Source organism: Rutilus rutilus, assembly GCF_951802725.1.
Source record: "Rutilus rutilus genome assembly, chromosome: 6".
In the NCBI taxonomy this organism is placed as follows: Eukaryota; Metazoa; Chordata; class Actinopteri; order Cypriniformes; family Leuciscidae; genus Rutilus; species Rutilus rutilus.
Window position 1 is genome coordinate 4182101 of NC_140214.1, and position 19143 is coordinate 4201243.

Below are 19143 nucleotides of genomic sequence, written 5' to 3' on the forward strand. Positions count from 1 at the left end.
AGATATTTCCTTGTGAAACTGTGAAGCTCAGAAACAAGAGCTGTTGTTTGGCAAAAATATCTGGTTACTGTATATGTTCGCTGTGGTCATTTTGTTTACAGTATGTGCATGAGTTAAATGATATCGCGAAGGATCAAATGCCCTTTTTCTCCAGCCGGCAGCTTTCTGAAACGAGACGTGGAGATGAACAGCCCAATTCAATATCAACACACTTCATAGTCTATAACAATAGCCTAAAATACCCCACTAAACATCATCTATCAAAGTCCTTTAGACGCTTTTGCACCCGGAAACTAGGTTTTTCGCAAAAGGTTTTCAATAAAACACACCTCAAGTCCCCCGTATACCTACACTATACACCCTGAATTAATTGTGTCTAACTCTTAATTGGCATATTATATGAAGTAGCATGTATGTAGCGTAAGATAATCGATCGGTGGTAATTTTGTACATGGTTACGGTACCGACAGAGATTAAAAAGATTTGGTCCTCTGGGAGAGAGAGAGAGAGAGAGAGAGATAGAGAGAGAGAGATAGAGAGAGAGTTATACTGCGTCAGTGTCATATACACATTTGTACCGTTAAACCCTCATTATTCCTCGCAAATAAAAGCTACGACTGTCTCTTGATATGTGCATGGATCCGTCTTTTGCTTTAGTAACTCTACCAGTCCCAGCCATGCACTGTTCTTTCAAAGTGTTCGGTATATAGCATTTTCCAGTTTATTTGTTTTCGTCCTCGTCTTCGCCCCCGGCACGCCAGTCTTTCATCGCTGTGGAAACACACGCTTTCGTTAAATCCGATATGCTTCTCAAAACTCCCTTTGTTTGCATCTTCGTGTGTTTTTTTTGTGTCGTTTTTTTTTTTTTTTCGTGTGTTAGTTTTTCAAGAAAAGTTTCCATCCGTCAAAACGTCAAGACTACAACTGTTCAAAACCTGGCAGAGAGAAAGAGAGAGAGAGAGAGAGATGTCAGATGAGTTTGACTCGGGAGACGGGCTTTGACAGCTTGATACCTGGATGTGGAACCAGGAGCCATCAGTCACAGCGAGAGCCGTGGGAAGCTAAAACTCTTGACATCACATTCAACATGATGGAAGGATTCGGAGAGATGACATGATGCAGGTGCGCTGATAGATTGCATCATCCACAAAACATTGGACTGTTTGCCGGGAGAGTTTATCGGAGACGTTTGCGGCTTTAAAGGAAAGATGACTTCATTCAGCACACTCTTTTAGGATGTGTTCACACTTGGCGTGTTTGGTTGGATTAAAACGAACCCTGGTGCGACTGCTCTGTTAGTGCGCTTCATTTGAATAAGTGTGAATACCATCTAAACCCTGGTGACACCAAACTCGAGTCTCGATCCGCTTCCAAACTAACTCTGGTGCTGTTCGACTGATATATGAACGCAACACGGACCAAAGACATGCAAACGCACCAAAAACAGGAAGATGAGACACTAAAAAGGACAGAATGCTCAAGCACACCTGTTTTGTCTCATCATAGTCGTGATGTTGCTCATCACAGTTCAGTTCAGGCATCAGAAGCGCGTCTCCTCACCGCAGATCTTGGTTTGTGTGACGGAGGGATTCCTGACGCCTTTACACATTTTAGGGTGCTTTCACATCATCTGGGCTGGTGTGAATGCAGCAGTCGCACTCGGGTGCGCTCCAAAAGCGAACCAAACAAGCGGACCGAGACTTGGCCCAAAAGCTGGTCTCGGTTCGCTTTCAAACGAACACTGGAGCGGTTCGTTTGTGGTGAGAAATGAGTTCTCAGCTGGTCAGAATACCATCATATGTAGCTACACACATTTAGCCCAGAACACAGCATTGTTTCTGTCGCGAAATATGTGACCCTGGATCACGTCACCAGTCACATGATGTCGCACGGGTATATTTGTGGCAATAGCCAACAATACATTGTGTGGGTCAAAATGATCGATTTTTCTTTTATGCCAAAAATCATTAGGATATTAAGTAAAGATCATGTTCCATGAAGATATTTTGTACATTTCCAACCGTAAATATATAAAACATTTATTTTTGTGAGTGAATGCAGCACAATCGCGAACATAAATGGACAACTTTAAAGACGATTTTTTTGCACCCTCAGATTCCAGATGTTCAATAGTTGTATCTCGGCCAAATAATGTCCTATCCTAACAAACCACACATCAATGGAAAGATTATTTATTCAGTTTTCAGATGATGTATAAATCTCAATTTAAGAAAATTGACCCATGTGACTGGTTTTGTGGTCCAGGGTCACATATACATCATAAAAGCCGACCAATCAGATTGTGAACGCATCTCTATGACGTTCAGTAGCTTTAGGTTCGGTGTTAAAATGTCAATGTGAACACTAAGCGCACCAGGACTAAATGTATTTGGTTTTGGTCCGGACAAAACAAACCAAGCAAACCGAACTACAAGTGTGAACACACCCTTATACTCAAAACTTATAAAAACAACAACAAAGTATAAAAACAACAACAACAATAATTTTATTTTATTTTTTGTAAAAAAAAAGAAAGATTGCTGTCAAAAACATTATACATTATAAATGTATGATTTTGTATATTATAAAACAAAATATTATTACAGTTATGATAACTGAATATTAATTTGTATTGTATCAGTTTGTATGCCGTATTAGTTTTCAATTATGATTTATAATGTATATACTAGAAAGGATATGTACCTGTTTAATACTCGGAATACAATATTGTATTGAGAAAAATTCTACTGTTCGAAATAAAAAAATAAGGCCTGATATTATCTGTTTGCTATGGAAGCTTGTTTCCGCCACAGAATAAAACATTTTAAGAGATAATTGCGACTTTTTATCTCACAATTACGAGTTTACATCTCGCAATTCTGACTTTATTTCTCAGAATTTTGAGATATAAAGTCATAATTGCGTGAAATAAAGTCGCAATTGCGTCTTATAAAGTCAGAATTCTGACTTTTTTTCTCGCAATTGCGACTTTATATCACGCAATTCTGACTTTATAATAAGCAATTGGGAGATATAAAGTCAGAATTGTGAGATAAACTATTATGAGGTAAAAAAAAAAAAAAAAGTCCGTCTTTTTTTTCCCCTTAGAATTGGACTTTATCCCCTGGTTTCACAGACAGGGCTTAAGACTAGTCCTAGACTAAAATGTAAGTCTGAGCTGTTTCCACTGAAATAAACTTGCACTGACTGATCTTAAAAATTTATCAGTGCCTTTTTAGTTTTAAGATGCACATCGGTAATGTTTTTTTTCTAAGCATGTTTATAAAAATTACTTAAATGTCCTAATTGATCTATGGTCTAATCCTGGCTTAGTCTAAGCCCTGTCTGTGAAACCGGGCCTCAATCTCACAATTCTGAGAAAATATGTCAGAACTGCGAGATATAAACTCGCAATTGCGAGATACAAAGTCAGAATTGCATGAAATAAAGTCTCATTTGCGTGTTATAAAGTCTCATTTGCGTGTTATAAAGTCAGAATTGCGTGATATAAAGTCGCAATTGCGAGAAAAATGAGACTTTATTTCACGCAATTCTGACTTTGTATCTCGCAATTCTGACTTTATAACACGCAAATGAGACTTTATTTCACGCAATTCTGACTTTATAACACGCAAATGAGACTTTATTTCACGCAATTCTGCGTGAGATATTGAGAAGCATGCTTCTCAAAATCATCACTATCTAGACAAAACGTTAACATGTCTGTAAATTAACAAAAGCAACTTAAACTGACCTTTCCTTTAGAGAAAAGACTATCATAAAATAAGCATTAAAATAAACAATTATTAATGTTTTTTTTTTTTTTTTTTTAAGCCAATGCACAACTGGAGAACAAAATATTTTTAAGACAGACTGAGCCTACTTGGATCAGCATAACTAATTTATTGCAAAAGAGGGATGAAATACTCAGAATGAGTCAAGAAAGCCAAACATGTTATGATGGACAGCTCTGGCATCCATCATTAAAATATTGACTTTTTGATCCGTGTGTTGTGTCCTACCTCTCCTAATGGCTGAGAGTGCACGTGTGCATCCCTGGTTGTGGTCAGTACGGACGACTGGCGTCCTTCGGCCGTTTCAGCTGCACTTTCAAGCGTTTCATGCCGATCTGGAAGCCGTTCATGGACTGGATGGCAGCCTGAGCGCTGGCGGGGTTATCAAAGCTCACGAAGCCTGCAGAGAAGATAGAGTCTGGATGAGACTGTGCCGATTATGTGTATACGCACACACACACACACACACAGAGGCCCTGGCACCCTGGGTCCAAAAAAAATGATTTGGCAAACACTGAATGCATTAAAAAAATGGCTTTGGCATGCAAATCAAAGGGGTTAATTGCCAATTGGCTGATAATATGCTAACTGAAACATAATGCATGGTTTAAAACACAATGCACGCATGATAGTCTAACATTAGGTGTTTATACAGGAAGCCATATGTGTGTTTTTATTGTTTTAATAAACAGAACTCTGCATGGTAACAAAACAAAAATATAAGCAACTGTATATTTAAAATAAAAAATAAAAAAAAGTATAAAATGCCAGTATTGGATAATGCCAGTATTGATCAGAAAGAGGTACATATATAGATCTAGAGTGTGTTTGAAAGCAGGAGCAGTGTCTGACCGAAACATTTGCTCTGATTGGTGGCTCGATCCATGAACACCTTTGACGAGATGACGGATCCGAACGGAAGAAACATCTGCATCAGCTCATTATCACCGAACTCCTGCGGCAGGTGATAGATGAACAAGTTGCAGCCCTCCGGACCTGAAACAGACACGCACATATTCCATACGCTGTGGCTAACATGAACTTGTATTTCAAACACAAATGAAACATATGACTTAGCTGTGCGATTTATTATTTATTTAGTGCATCAGTGAAATAGGCAACCAATGCATTTTACACAGGAAACACAATTAAATCATAACATGCTCCACTGAGATTTTCTTTTCATCTTTTAGGATTTGTGACATTTACACAGTTCAAATGTGACGAGCCAATCAGGAAACACCTGATGGTGATGTAGGGGAGAGCGGGGCACAAAGTAACAGGGCTAGTTGGAACACACTTGTTGTAAATACTTCCACACATGCTAGCATGACGAAACTTAGTGTATTTACTAGTTGCCATATCAACACTATATAGAGAAAAAATTCCACCAAAATTCTATTTTTTTTTTTGGAAGATATCCGTAGACATTTATTAAACCGTAGCAAAAGTAAATTTCTTACTTAAGTTAATTTTTCATCTCTATTTTTTGTGTTTATTTAAAATGAGACAAATCTGATATTATTTTAATCTCCAATATATTATTTAACAGTTGATATGGTTCTTTAATGCTTCGCTAGCAGAAGACTCTAGCCGGGTTTTTGTGCAGGTGGGGCATGTTGTCACACTGCGTTACAATGTGCCCCTATTAGAAATATGCTATTCTATTCTATACTTTTATGAATTCTATTGAGAAAACATGAGAAAAAGGTGAATAAAGACTGAGAGTCAATGTTCAGAAATGACTAATTATTAATATGTTTTGAACTATGTTGTATAGCTGTGTTTTCCAGTGTTCGTAGTCAAAACGCAAAAATGAGTTTATATTTAATTATTAAAAAATTGCATTATTTTATATGAAAAAGTTATCAATTGTATTTTATTGAGAAAATATTTTAGTTTGTCTTGTATGTTTGTTTGATTAGATCGGATAGCATTTTAAGCTGTCATATGGTCATGTTACAATGAGCCCCACCTATGGGGCATGTTGTCACATTTCACTTCCTGGGTATATCAAGAAAAAAAGTATACACTGTATTATTAAAACAAAACCACATAATTGTACTAGACATGTGGGAAATTAATGTGGGAAAAAATAAATACTCTGAACCCTAAGTAGATTTACACAAACTGAGAAAGTCAAAAAGCGTTACTTTGTGCCCCGCTCTCCCCTAACTAAAAATGAAGATTCTAAAATCTACACAGGAAAGCGGTTGACCCTTCGATGCTGATCTGAATTTCATTGGCTCATTGTAGTTTAGTGAAATGAATGAAGGATATCCGTCACGAACCTTCCCGCTGCTGCTGCTGCTGTTGCTGGATGATCTGAGCAGGCTGTGGCAGTGTCTGACCTATAGGGGTCAGTGTTGTGGCAGGATATATGGCTGAAGTCATAAGCGTAATCATACGAGAGAGAGAGAGAGAGGGACAGATGAGGCAAGAATAAGGACAAGACGAAGGTTAACCTTTATATGCTAATGAAATATGACAGGATCACAGTGCAATGAAATCTGAAAGCATGTTCATCATATATCAAACTGATTTAAAATGACAGATCTCTAGGCATCCGTATGATAGATGTAATATCTAGGAAATTCGAATACAACCTGAGGTTTCAATCACAGCAAAGTCACCTACCAGCAATAACACTCCATGAGCAAAGTTATTTTTTTTCTATGAAAGTGACATTTGTGTGTATCTACTCTATGGAATGAAAAAAAACCCACACAAATCAGATCTCCATAACATCTCAGTTGATTCTGCTAAAAAGCAGATTAAATGGAGAGCAAATGTTTCTGAAGAAATGTCTCAAACTGTGCTCAGGTCATGATATTTCAAACATAATATCTATGGTTTCTCCTGGACAACTATGACATTAAATGGAGAACAACTAGAGAGTCTCCTGAGAATAAGACCCCAGTTTCAGACGAGATCTCAACATAAAGATACACTAAATCTCAAACACAATATCTAAACATTGTAATATCTCAAATACCTCGATTGTTTCTCCAGGGTTCGTACAGATACTGTAAAATAAAATCCAAGGACTTTTCAAGCGCTACTTTCTTGGTGTTCAAGGACTACAATCAGAGATCTAATTTATCAAAGAATATCTTTATTTTCTTTCAAATAAAAAAAAAAAAGCAGATTTTTTTCTCCAGTGAATATATGATTGACCCGAAGAATGAAAACACTATCATATCCGTGGATATTTATGAGCAATATCGCGCTCACAGCCATGCGAAATGACTGCAGCGTTGATTTTGTGTGAAAAGATTGTTTTATCAATAAAAGTAAGCAATAATTTCACATGTCTTTTAATAATTCAAGTATACACTCTCAGAAAAAAAGGTACAAAAGCTGTCACTGGGACAGTGCCCTTCAAAAGGGTTCTAATATATACCATTTAGGTACTAATATGTACACGTTTGGTACCAATATGTACCTTTGAGGGACTAATATGCACTCTTTAGGTACAAAGGTGTACCTTTTGAAAAGGTACCGCCACACTGACAGCTTTTGTACCTTTTTTTCTGAGAGTGTACCTTTTCATAAATATCGCTGTTTTCAAGGGTTTTCCAGGACAAATTCAAGTACTTCAAGCACCTTGTACGAACCCTGTTTCTCCTAGACATTGAGATTAACTGGAGAACAAACTGAGAGTCTTAGATGTTTCTCCTGAGAAAGAGAGCTCACACGTGTCTCCTCTAGAGTTTCAGAAGAGATCTCAGCAATGTCTCAAACTCGCAAAGATAAAGTCTGCAATCAAAAGTCAATATGAACTCGTCAAATGAGCAGAGCCGCTCCAAATTAGTTTTTTTTAGCTCTTTACTCTTACTGGATGACAACTATTGACTCTTTTGAGTTCAATGGAATTTTAGGGGAAATATTGACTCTTAGATGAAACATAAGTGAGATCTCCTAAACACAAAAGTGTGTGCGCACCTGTGTATTGCTGGACGCCGGTGAAGGCCTGCTGAAGCGTGTCGGCTGCGCTCGGGCTCTGGGTGGAGTACGACTGCAGGCCGTTGGTGTACATGGCCTCGACTGGATGACCGTTGGGTTGGTGAGGGATCCCGCTGAATCCGTTAACTATGGGAGTCACGATGCTCGGGACGCCAGAGGAGCCCAGATTAGCTGGAGGAGAGCTCAGACCTGAGACGGACACAAACATCACTGATCCGAGACTAGCGTCATGTTGAAACTGAACTTCACAGGCTGCAATCACTTTTAATTACGGCAGTTTTAATGATATTTTGCTGTTTCAACTCACTTTTCCACATTGATTCTACATCGTAATTGATTCCATGTCAGAATGTGCTGACAGCTGATATTGATTCTGCACACTGTGGATGTAACACCAGTTTGTGCCTGAGGGCAAATTCAGTCATGATCTGGGGTTTCTACACACACACACGTGTTCAGACGGAATTCTAAGTGAATTGCACACACTCAGGCACACGCACGCACACACACACACACACACATTCTTGTACATCTATCTTTATGAGGACATTCATTGACACAATGCAATCTCTAACCGCTTACCCTAACCTTACCCATCACAACTAAGAGCCTAACCCGAACCCTGACCCTAAACCGACCCTTAACCTCATTATAACCTTATCCCTAAAACCAAGTCTTGACCCTCAAACAGGCCTTTAAAGGCTCTCAGAAAGTGAGGACTGGCCAAAATGTCCTCACTTTACTCTCTTTGTCCTCACTCCAATGGTCTAAAACGCAAACCAGTCCTCACAACGATATGTACAAGTAGACACACACACACACACACGCACGCACGCACACACATACACACGTTTAATATGTTTCACTATATTAGTGAGGACATTGATTTCCATTGATCAGATTATGATATTTTCTATTGCCAAACCCAAGCCCTTCATCACAGAAACATGTGCAAAACACTAGATCTAAATACAAACACGTTTTGGCCAATTTATAAGCCTTTTTAAATTGTGCGGACCAGGAAAATGTCCTCACTAGTTGGTTGTCATAATACTTTAGTACATAAGTGAGGACATTTGGCCCTCACAAGTAAAGCCACACCTATACACAAATACACACATGTTGGGTTTTCATGGTTTATGGGGACTTTCCATAGATATAATGATTTGTTTTTACTGCATATTCTGCATATATATATATTTTTTTAAACATCGCTTAGTATAAACTGTTTTTCTCATGGGGACCAAAAAAAGAAAGAAAAGAAAAGTGTTTTCAACATTGCTAATAATAATAAATGTTTCTTGATCATCAAATCATCATATTAGAGTGATTTCTGAAGGATCATGTGACACCGAAGACTGGAGTAATGATGCTGAAAATTCAGCTTTGAATCACAGGAATAAATTACATTTTAAAATATACTCAAATATAATCTTCTCAGTTATCTTAAATTGTAGTATTTCACAATATTACAGTTTTTACTGTATTTTTAATCAAATAAATGTAGCCTTGGTGAGAAGAAAAAACTTCTTTCAGAAACATGTCACCAACCCCAAACTTTTGAACGGTAGTGCAAGTCTACTACTGTACATGTGCTTAATATTCCTTCAGGTAATTTACAGGTTTCAACACAATAACGCAAAGCCTCACAAACAAAAAAGCGTGATTCTGAATATGTCTGACGTGCTGCTGGCTGTGTCTAATACTGAACAAATCAACACGCTTCAACTTTACTGTCAGTCAAACTGTGATATAGCAGGTGCTCGGAAAAGGAATAGTTCACTTGAAAATGAACCTTTATGTTATAATTTACTACATTTCTTCTGTGAAACACTTAATGTTTTCAGAATGTCAGAGCTTCTGTTTTGCATAAGGAACAGAGAAGTTGTTTCAGGTGTTAAACTGGATATACAGCACTCATGATGAAATCACACAGAAATACAAAGAGAGCCAGAGAAACATCATCATCTCTCCTGACTGTTGTGTTTTGTGTAGTGTTCAGTGTGGTTTGTAGACTTTGAAGGGTGTGTGTTGGTCTCTCTGAGGACTGGGCTCTTTAATGTCTGATCTACAGTCGAATAGAAAGAAAAAAGCATCCGAGTCCGAGTTAAATCAAACACATCATGTATTTCTGTGCTGTCTGGTCTTACGTAACACTCCTTTTTATTGCTGGAAAATCCAGAGAGAATAACCAGCTTAAAATGATAGCTGTATTTTGGAACATAGTAGCCGGTTTCTAGTCCAAACTGGTTTAAGGGCCCTATTTTAACGATCAAAGCGCATGGTCTGCGCGCAAGTTCACTTAGGGCGAGTCCGAATCCACCTTTGCTAGTTTAACGACGGGAAAAATGGTCAGCGCTCCCGGCGCATGGTCTAAAAGGGTTATCTCTATTCTCTTAATGAGTAATGGGTGTGTTTTGGGGATTTACAATAAACCAATCAGAGTCTCATCTCCCATTCCCTTTAAAGGTAGGGTAGGTAATCCTGTTCAGAAACACTTTTTTTTATACTGGGTGAAATGGTCCTTCCATCCTGATAGTAGTCAATACATTATGTGTTTAGAAAAAGGAATGAAAAAAATCAGACCTCTGTAGCAGCTGCAGGACAGTAAAAACTCTGACCAATCACTGCCATTCGGTGCGAATGTAAAGAACCAATCAGATGCCTTCATGTCTCGTGCCCGAGCCCCACTGCGCGCGCTGCCCTGCGTGCACTCATCACATGTCACCGTTCCCGGAAATATTCAGCTCAAAGCACCTGCATGCAGTCAGCGAAGGCAAACAAGGCAAAAACTACTTCCTCGGACCCTGCCCGCACTCTTGAACGACCTCCTCTGCTTCGCCCTCAACCCCGGACCTGTCCTCGAACCGACGATGCGGTACTTGTCTCCGGACTCGGAGTGTACGTTAGTCTTCATTAGAGTCAACAATGTTTTCATCATGGAAACTCTTACATGCAAAACACCGTATATGTTATGAATCTTACACGAAATTCACCTTCATCACAGTGTAACTGATGGTAATGGAAAAACGTGTATCAATGCAACCTGTTTTTAGTTTTGCCTTATAAATATAGCTCGTTACCGAATGAAACTTTACCAGTATCGATATGCTAGCTTGATAGTGAGTACTAAAAGAAATCTTATTTGTTTATATTCATAGTGATAAAGTTAGGTATTTTATTACATGTGATTCTGACATGATGTCACTGTATGTACTGCGCTCCTTCCTCTCCACTCGTCTCAGGGAATAAATGCGTCTTGTTCCAGCCTGAGCGTTTGGCGTTGCGCGTTCATGTGTTTTGGGGGCGTGGCTTTGGAAGGAGCTCAGAAGGGAGGGGGTGGGAGTGAATGGAAATAATGAGCTGTGTTTATTGCAGATTAAAAGGTCTACAGTCACTCGATTTTTATATTTTCTTTTTCAGAGTACTTACATTTTAATTATGTATTGGTATATAAAGACAGTTTAAACAAATTTGGAATGTTTTTTTTTTAGAAAAATTATTACCTACCCTACCTTTAAATGCCAGTTGTGCTCGCGCCATGGCGGATTCGCTATTTACATGATGGAATATGATAGTGGAAAGACCGACCGCGTCTCCAGAGCGCAAGCGGATCTACTCGTGCGCGAGGTAAAGGTGCGCAAGCAGAACATCTACGGGACAAGCCGGATTCCACCATATCTTTATGTACACAATAATAATCTTTTACATTGTAATCCTTGTATTTTATATATATTTGGCATGTTTGTGTGCTGCTGCGCGTCCCTGTGTGTTTAATAAGCAGAGCGTTGTGGATTACTACATTACTAACGCGCTCTTTAAATAACAAAAATAATAATATTGCGCCACTGACTTTAGACCAGGGTTCAGTTGGTCAATGGTGCAGTCGCGCCAACAATGCGCCAGAACACACCTCGTTGTCAGACCAGCACGCCCATGGGCGCGCAAATGCATTTGCTATTTAAACAACGTGGCGCAGGACGTGAAAATGATAACTGCGTCGGGCTGAAACTAGCAAAAAACACTTGCGTCGCGCTTGGCGCTGCATTGCGCCGGCTGTAAGATAGGGCCCTAAGTCTCTGAGTATCTCAGGCGTTTGGGCCTGGTTAAACTCGCAGATCATCTTGATTAAGGGTCCTGCAGGAAAAATCAGGTCATTATAAGGAATATTATAGATCCTGGCTGGCTTAGAATTTCTTAAACTAGAGATCCTTCTCAAATAGCCTGAGGGGTCTGAAGAAATTGTAAAAAAAAAAAAAAAAAGCAATATTATTTTGTTTGATCAATTGAATATAAGATAAATCAGAGGGGGGTCAGTATGATTTTCTTACATAAATAATTTCTTTCGTTCAGCAAGGATGCATTATATTGATCAAAAGTGCAATACATTTATATTTATATATATATTTTTTAAATCCTGACAGAAATGCATCATGTATTCCACAAAAATATGAAGCACAACTCATTTCATCATTAATAATAATCATAAATGTTTCTCGAGCAGCAAATCATCATATTAGAATGATTTCTGAAGGATCATGTGACACTGAAGACTGGAGTAATGATGCTGAAAATTCTGCTTTGATCACAGGAATACATTACATTTTACAATATATTACGATAGAAAACAGTTATTTTTAAATTGTAATAACATTTCTCAAATTTACAGTGTTTACCGTATTTTTAAACAAATAATGCAGCCTTAGACTTCTTTCAAAAACATTATAAAATCTTAATGACCTCAAATGTTTAAATGGTTGTGTACATTGTTGAAAATACAGAAATACAAACTTGTTATAGCGTCTCATTTGATTACGTCATCTACGAAGCTTTATTCCCCGAAACTTCTCTGATTGATGGATCTCAAACAAGGTCATTAAAGGAGTTAATGACAAGCCCTGGTCAGCTAGAAACCGGTTATTATGCAGTGCTACGCAGTGCAGCCATCGCCAGTCTGGTTTTAGCTGGATTTTCCAGCGGGATTGAGAAAAGGAAAGTGATAAAGGAGGAGTAGAGAGAAATGTGTGACAGTGAGTCAGAGAGTGTTAATAACACAGAGCGGCTCTCACATCCAAACACCTGACAGGAACTGAACGTGAATTCACACGCTCAGTGAAACACTGAGATAAATCAGACTTCTGAAAGGAAAGAGCTACTCTTTTACGCTTATGTGAAACATGAAATTCAACCAGCAGAGTTAGAGATTCATTCGAGGGCCTTTACCACAAACACACACACACTATGTGCTCATTTTCTTCAAAACACACGACCAGCACATGCTACTATACAGAGACTTGCCGGCTGTTTTTTACTTAATTAGTGTTATTTTACACCGTGAGAAAAATATCTGTAAAGAAACATAAAGAAATGCATGATTCAAAATATGATTAAACACCAGTGAAAATTAATACAGAAAATTCCTTCTTTTTATTAAAAAAAAGAAAGAAAAAAAATTAAATGTAAATAAGAAATGATTTTACTTACTGTCAACTAACAGAAATAAAGAAGTATTTGAAGTACTACAATTTCGAAAACTGAAATAAAGCTGAATAGAAATATTTAATAACTAATAAAAAAAATAAAAAAATCCCATTACAAAATTACTAAAACTTAAACAAAAATTAAAATATATATATATAAAAAGCTAATTCAAAACATGGACACTAAAATAGTATATAAATAATGCTTCACTCTGCAAAGTCGTAAAAACAGGGCCAACTGTCCTTTGTTAATATAGAATTTTAATAGTTTTAGTTTTAGTTAACAATAACAACAGTCACCTTCATGTTGTTCCAAACCTGTATGACTTTCATACTTCTGTAAAACATGAAAGAAGATATTTTGAAGAAGGTCTCAGCTGTTCAAATAGCTTAAAAGTCAATGGGGTCCAAAATAACATGGGACCGCACTGAATTCCATTGTATGAAAAAAATAAAACAGAGACATTGGGCCCTACCATACATCCGGCACAATGCAGCGCCAGGCGTGACACAAGTGTTTTTTTGCTAGTTTAAGCCTGACGTATATCATTTTCACGTCCTGCGCCACGTTGTCTAAAGTCAATGGAGAATTATTATTATTTTTTGTTATTTAAAGAGTGCGTTTGTAATATGCGCCTATAGGCGGATCCGCAACGTGCGCACACTTTGTCCCGTAGAAGGTCTGCTTACGCGCTTTAACCTCGCGCACACGCAGATCCGTTTCCTCGTTCAGTTTTTCCGCTTGCAAGTTCCGTCATGTAAATAGCGAATCCGCCATGGCGCGAGCGCAACTGGCTTTTAAAGGGAATCGGATATGAGACTCTGATTGGTTTATTGCACGTTACGTTCAAAAACACACCTATTACTCATTAAGAGAATAGGGACAACCCTTTTAGACCATGCGCCGGGCGCACCAACCATTTTACCCGTCGTCAAACTACTGTAGCAAAAGTGGATTCGGACTCGCCGTTTTTTTTATACACCTATGATAATCATGCAACTTAATTAAGTCACTTGGGCAAAGACTTCTGTAGAGTGCAGTTCTTAGACCGAAAAAGCTGCAAATAGGACAAAATTTTATGCTGACAGTCAAAAGTCTTCTCATGTCGCAAGACTAGATGAAAAAAAAAAAAGAAGCAGTGAAATTCTGCCCTATAAAACTCGATGCTCAGGGTATTGTGTACGTACTGCTAGCTAAACAGGTAATGACTGTATTTGCTTTTAATGTTGCAGAAAGTCACATCACAGCACAGCTGTAGCCAAATATTTACTCTTTATGGAGCAGGAATCTGCATGTGCACGGAGTGTGTGTGGGACAGCATGGCCCAGGAGAGCTTTTGTCTCTTTTGCAGTGCTTTGTGCATTGTGGTCCCATGCAGCAATGATAAATTAGTCTGCCATGTCTACTACTGTCTGTTCCAGAGACTCCAAGATACTGCACACACACACACACACACACACACACACACACACACACACACACACACACACACACACACACACACACACACACACACACACACACACACACACACACACACACACACACACACACACACAGTTTAGAAGCTACAAAGGTCAATAGGCGGTCAGAGTAAAAATCAAATCAATAGGAGAGTGGATGCTGGGCGAGTGTATGGTGTTATTGTGTATATAAATGTGTGTGTGTGTTCACCTACAGTAGTATCTGATGTGGTCAGTGAGGAGAAACATTGTGTATTATAACTCAAGACACGCTACACACACCATGAAAGCTGCATATATAGGGCCTGCATGTATGCATTACAGTAGCATTTATATATATATATATATATATATATATATATATATATATATATATATATATATACACTCATGCTCTCTATATATATATATATACTCTTTCTCTCTCTCTCTCTCTCTCTCTCTCTATATATATATACTCTTTCTCTCTCTCTCTATACTCTTTCTCTCTCTCTATATATATACTCTTTCTCTCTCTCTCTCTATATATACTCTCTCTCTCTCTCTCTCTCTCTCTCTCTATATATATATATATATATCTATATATATACTCTCTCTCTCTCTGTCTGTATATATATATATATATATATATATATATATATAAAACTTCAAATAATATTAATATTACTACTATATAATATTAGATATTGTAATATTACATAACTTTAATATTGATATCATATACTATCAGTATAATTAGAATTATATGAATTATACAAATCTACGCTAAGTTTGAATAAATCAAGGCAAGAGGGGAAGAGAGGGATTTAAACTCAGTTAATTGTGATCAGTAGCTGTTTGTCGGAGGGGAAGTGACCCCGGACACATTTGCATAAAGCATCAGAGCGCACTGGTCTCAGATCAACTTCCTGCTGGTCACATCATTAGTTTCATTAGGATATGAAAGGCAAACCCTGAGCCCAGAACAGCACCCAGACTAAAGGTCATCCTCTGCACAGATGAAAGCATCTGTTCTGTGTGGGCACAGATCGCTCGAGCGTGAGATGATTACGGTTGTCACTCAAAGTCCTGGCATTTCCAACAGCGTGCAATTACAGGAGACTCGAACAAATGTGGCCGCTTAAAACCCACGTGCCTGTTTGGGAGCTCCATGAACATAATTAAAGACCATATGAAATCAAAACTGGAGTATTAGTACATGTGTGTTAGCTTTAAGGTCAACTGTATATGCTTATTTACTCCTAAAAAATGGTCAAAATAAACTTGCAATGTATCTTCTGAACCTCAATTCCAGAAACAGCTGCAGTCTAAATCATGACCAGCGGATGGATTTTAAATGCTTCTCAAATTCAAGAGCTTGTTTTCATGTTGGACCCAGCGGACTATCCTGTATCTCCTTTTTAAACGTCTGCTAAAAAGAGCGAGAGCCTGCAGCTGTGTGTGTGTGTGTGTGTGCGGGACCAGCGGTCACCATCTGAAACGCATCCGTGAGATGTGCTTCACATCCAGGTCATCGATTCCTACGGATCAATAGGAATCTCTAGCGTGTTCCAGTCCATGACACTGATCAGGTGAAAGCTGATATTCGACGTGAGATGCGGTTTGATGTACAAACGAAGTGTAAATCATGAATATTTACTAGCAGTAAACTGACCTAATGTAACAAAAATGCAGCGTATACTAGTTTCACAGAGGTGACTTCACTACACTGTAAAAAAAACACACAAAAAAACGAGTTAACACTTTATTTTACGGTGTCCTTGTTACATATGTTACATGCATTTACCATAATAATAACAGAATTACATGCAATATCCCTCAAACAAATCCTAATCCTACCCTAACCCTATAGTAAGTACATGTAGTTGCTTAATATTACTCAGTACTTAATTATTTAATTACACTGTAACAATGACACCTTAAAATGAAGTGTAACCAAAAACGATAGGAAACGGGTAGGATTAGGATTTGGTTGAGGGTTAGTTGCATGTAATTATGCATAATTTACTGTTATTACTATGGTAAGTACATGTAACATATATAACAAGGACACTGTAAAATAAAGTGTTACCAAATGTACTTTTAAAGAAATCACGGTAATAAGGTCTAATTTGCTGAGCAATATATTTCCTACAGCATTTATTCATCTTTGTTCAAGGCACAGTATGTAAGTTTCGCCACTAGAGGTCTCTTATTCAAAACAATAACAAAGGCGTAGCTTGATGACACCGTAAATGAGTATGGGATCATGGGAGTTGTCATCTTCATCTCAACAGAAATCAAGTTCATGAGTGAGCTAATGTATTATTATAGTTTTATTACCGTTACTGTGGTGTGAAGCAGGGCGGGGCCGAGAGCCGTGGGAGTGGAACGAGGACACTGGAGCGAATGCTAATGAGAGACGCCTGCGCGACACACCGGTCTCGAGTACCCCAGAGCTTTTATTATGCTTATATGCCACAGTCGTTTTGTTGTTTATGTTTATTTTACGATTAAAGTGTTGTTAAACTTTGCCAGTTCCCACCTCCTTCTTCCCTGAACTTCAACTCTGTAGCAGTTACGTTTGATTACTTGAATTCACATTATTTTATCTCATTCAGATGAAACAGCCGCGAGTGCTGAATTATTACTTATACAGGTCACTTCATTTGACTAATTCAAATTGTGGGGTAACGCAGCACTGTTTTACTTGGTTAAAACAATCATACTAAAATACATTTGAGTGTGTTGACAGTTATGTTATAATTTGTAGCACGCTGCAGTAAGCTAGATCGGTATTAGAATATTATATTAATAAAAGCTGGATGACTTGTGTTGCTAAATGACATGCAATTAGTTTTAAAATATATTGTATGGGAGAGAAAAGTAATTACTGTTACTAAAAAAGCTCTTTCTGATTATGCGATGTTAGCCACTTGAAAAAGTGTTTGTCTCTGAGGCATGATGCAAATATATTACTCACGGTAAATCAAGAAAACTAAATATTCGAACAATAAGACTAATCGTGTTAGACCCCAAGGTTCGGCACACACGTGTATTAACTGCTAAGTTTAATCATCGTAGAGTCAAAGTTTATCATTTGGACGTGTTTATCGGGACTCGCGTACTGTTCTCTGTTTCAGACAGCGCTTGAACACCAAATTGAATCCTCTTTCACGTTTACTTGCGCTTGAACGGTACCCTGGAAATCCAGAGTTCTTGCGAGAGCACAAGTTGAATTTGCTCAGCGAGTTTACTCTGGCGTCGAGTAATGATGCTCATTAAATATGCCCTTGTATCCGAGCTGCACCAATCACATCGGGTTATCTGATATAGGCGGGCCAGAGGCGAGCTAAACAGAAGACGACAGCGCTGTGACGTCGAAGTCATTAGTCAACATTGCAAGATGGCTGGATGAACACCAGTTGTTTGAAACGGCTTTGGCTGCTACAATGAACGAGTTAGACTTGGCTTTTTATCTAAAAGAGGAATAGAAGACGCCGCTCGAATCGTTCCTTTGCAAGAAGGGCGTTTTTGCTGTTTTGCCGACCGGATACGGCAAGAGTCTAATCTACCAGTTAGCTCCGCTGTTAGCTAAGCGTATGGGGCTTGTTGTTGATTGATCGTAGTGTTATCCAATTGCGTGCAGTGAGATTTTCAAATGCATGCTTGGTGCCGGCCCCTCTAGCTGGCCGATTTTCATTAGTCGATGCCAGACCATTAATCATTCAGATTTAGGTCTGGATTTCCAGGCTAGTTGAACGGACACATTACATACAAAATGATGTCAAAATACCTGTCCCGGCAAATATTTGCTCGGTTATGTCATAAGTGAACAGTTGAAAAAGAAACCGGATGCATGTCAGTATATTTGATCAGTGCATTCGGTCTTAAAGTGACAGCAGCCTAATATTCCTGCTGTTTTCAGTGTCATTAATGTTAATAAAAAAAAAAACATCATCATCTTTATCTATCATGTTAGAGAGAAAAGAAGATAGTGAGGAGATCATTCAGGAGGAAAGTGATGACGACAGCTTGTATGTGCCGTGTAAAGTGTGACATCAAGCAGTATCTCCAGGTGCTCCCTTGAGAACCAGACCAAAAAAGTTATGTGCACCCCTGTATATATATAAATTATTAGTTTTCTGTTGTTAAAAGTATACAAACAGTTGCTCAACTGTCTAATAAAATGCATTACATATCAAAGCATATTTGGTGTTTCCATGGATTCTATGGATGTAAAACCGGAAATCGACGGTAACGCAGATATGACATCATTGACAGGTGACGCAATGACACAAGCCGGTTAAAATAGCTGATTTCTCAAGATTTAAAGGGATTTTTCAGAGTAAAATCAACCTAGGGTCCTTTGCACCATGACCTCGAGTCAAACACCCCCCCCAGAAGCCTTTTTTCCCTTGGTCGAACATTATTAAAGTTAGAGCTTATTTAGAGAAATC

At 38.3% G+C, this 19143-nt stretch overlaps 1 protein-coding gene across 2 annotated transcripts in view; it reads right to left on the bottom strand.

Moving 5' to 3' along the window:
- Positions 1 to 829: 829 nt before the first annotated feature.
- LOC311292269 (CUGBP Elav-like family member 5) overlaps positions 830 to 19143 on the bottom strand; it is a 202017-nt gene continuing 183703 nt past the window's right edge. The window contains exons 8-12 of one of the 2 annotated variants that reach the window (XM_084411901.1): positions 7740 to 7949; positions 6086 to 6178; positions 4647 to 4790; positions 4023 to 4194; positions 830 to 935 (exon numbers count right to left, since the gene is read on the bottom strand). In XM_084411901.1, the coding sequence (XP_084268027.1) occupies positions 4067 to 4194; positions 4647 to 4790; positions 6086 to 6178; positions 7740 to 7949 (575 nt within the window). In that variant the 3' untranslated portion in view covers positions 830 to 935; positions 4023 to 4066. Of the gene's footprint in view, positions 936 to 4022; positions 4195 to 4646; positions 4791 to 6085; positions 6179 to 7739; positions 7971 to 19143 lie in introns of both variants that reach the window. The other variant, XM_084411900.1, reaches the window with a different exon arrangement.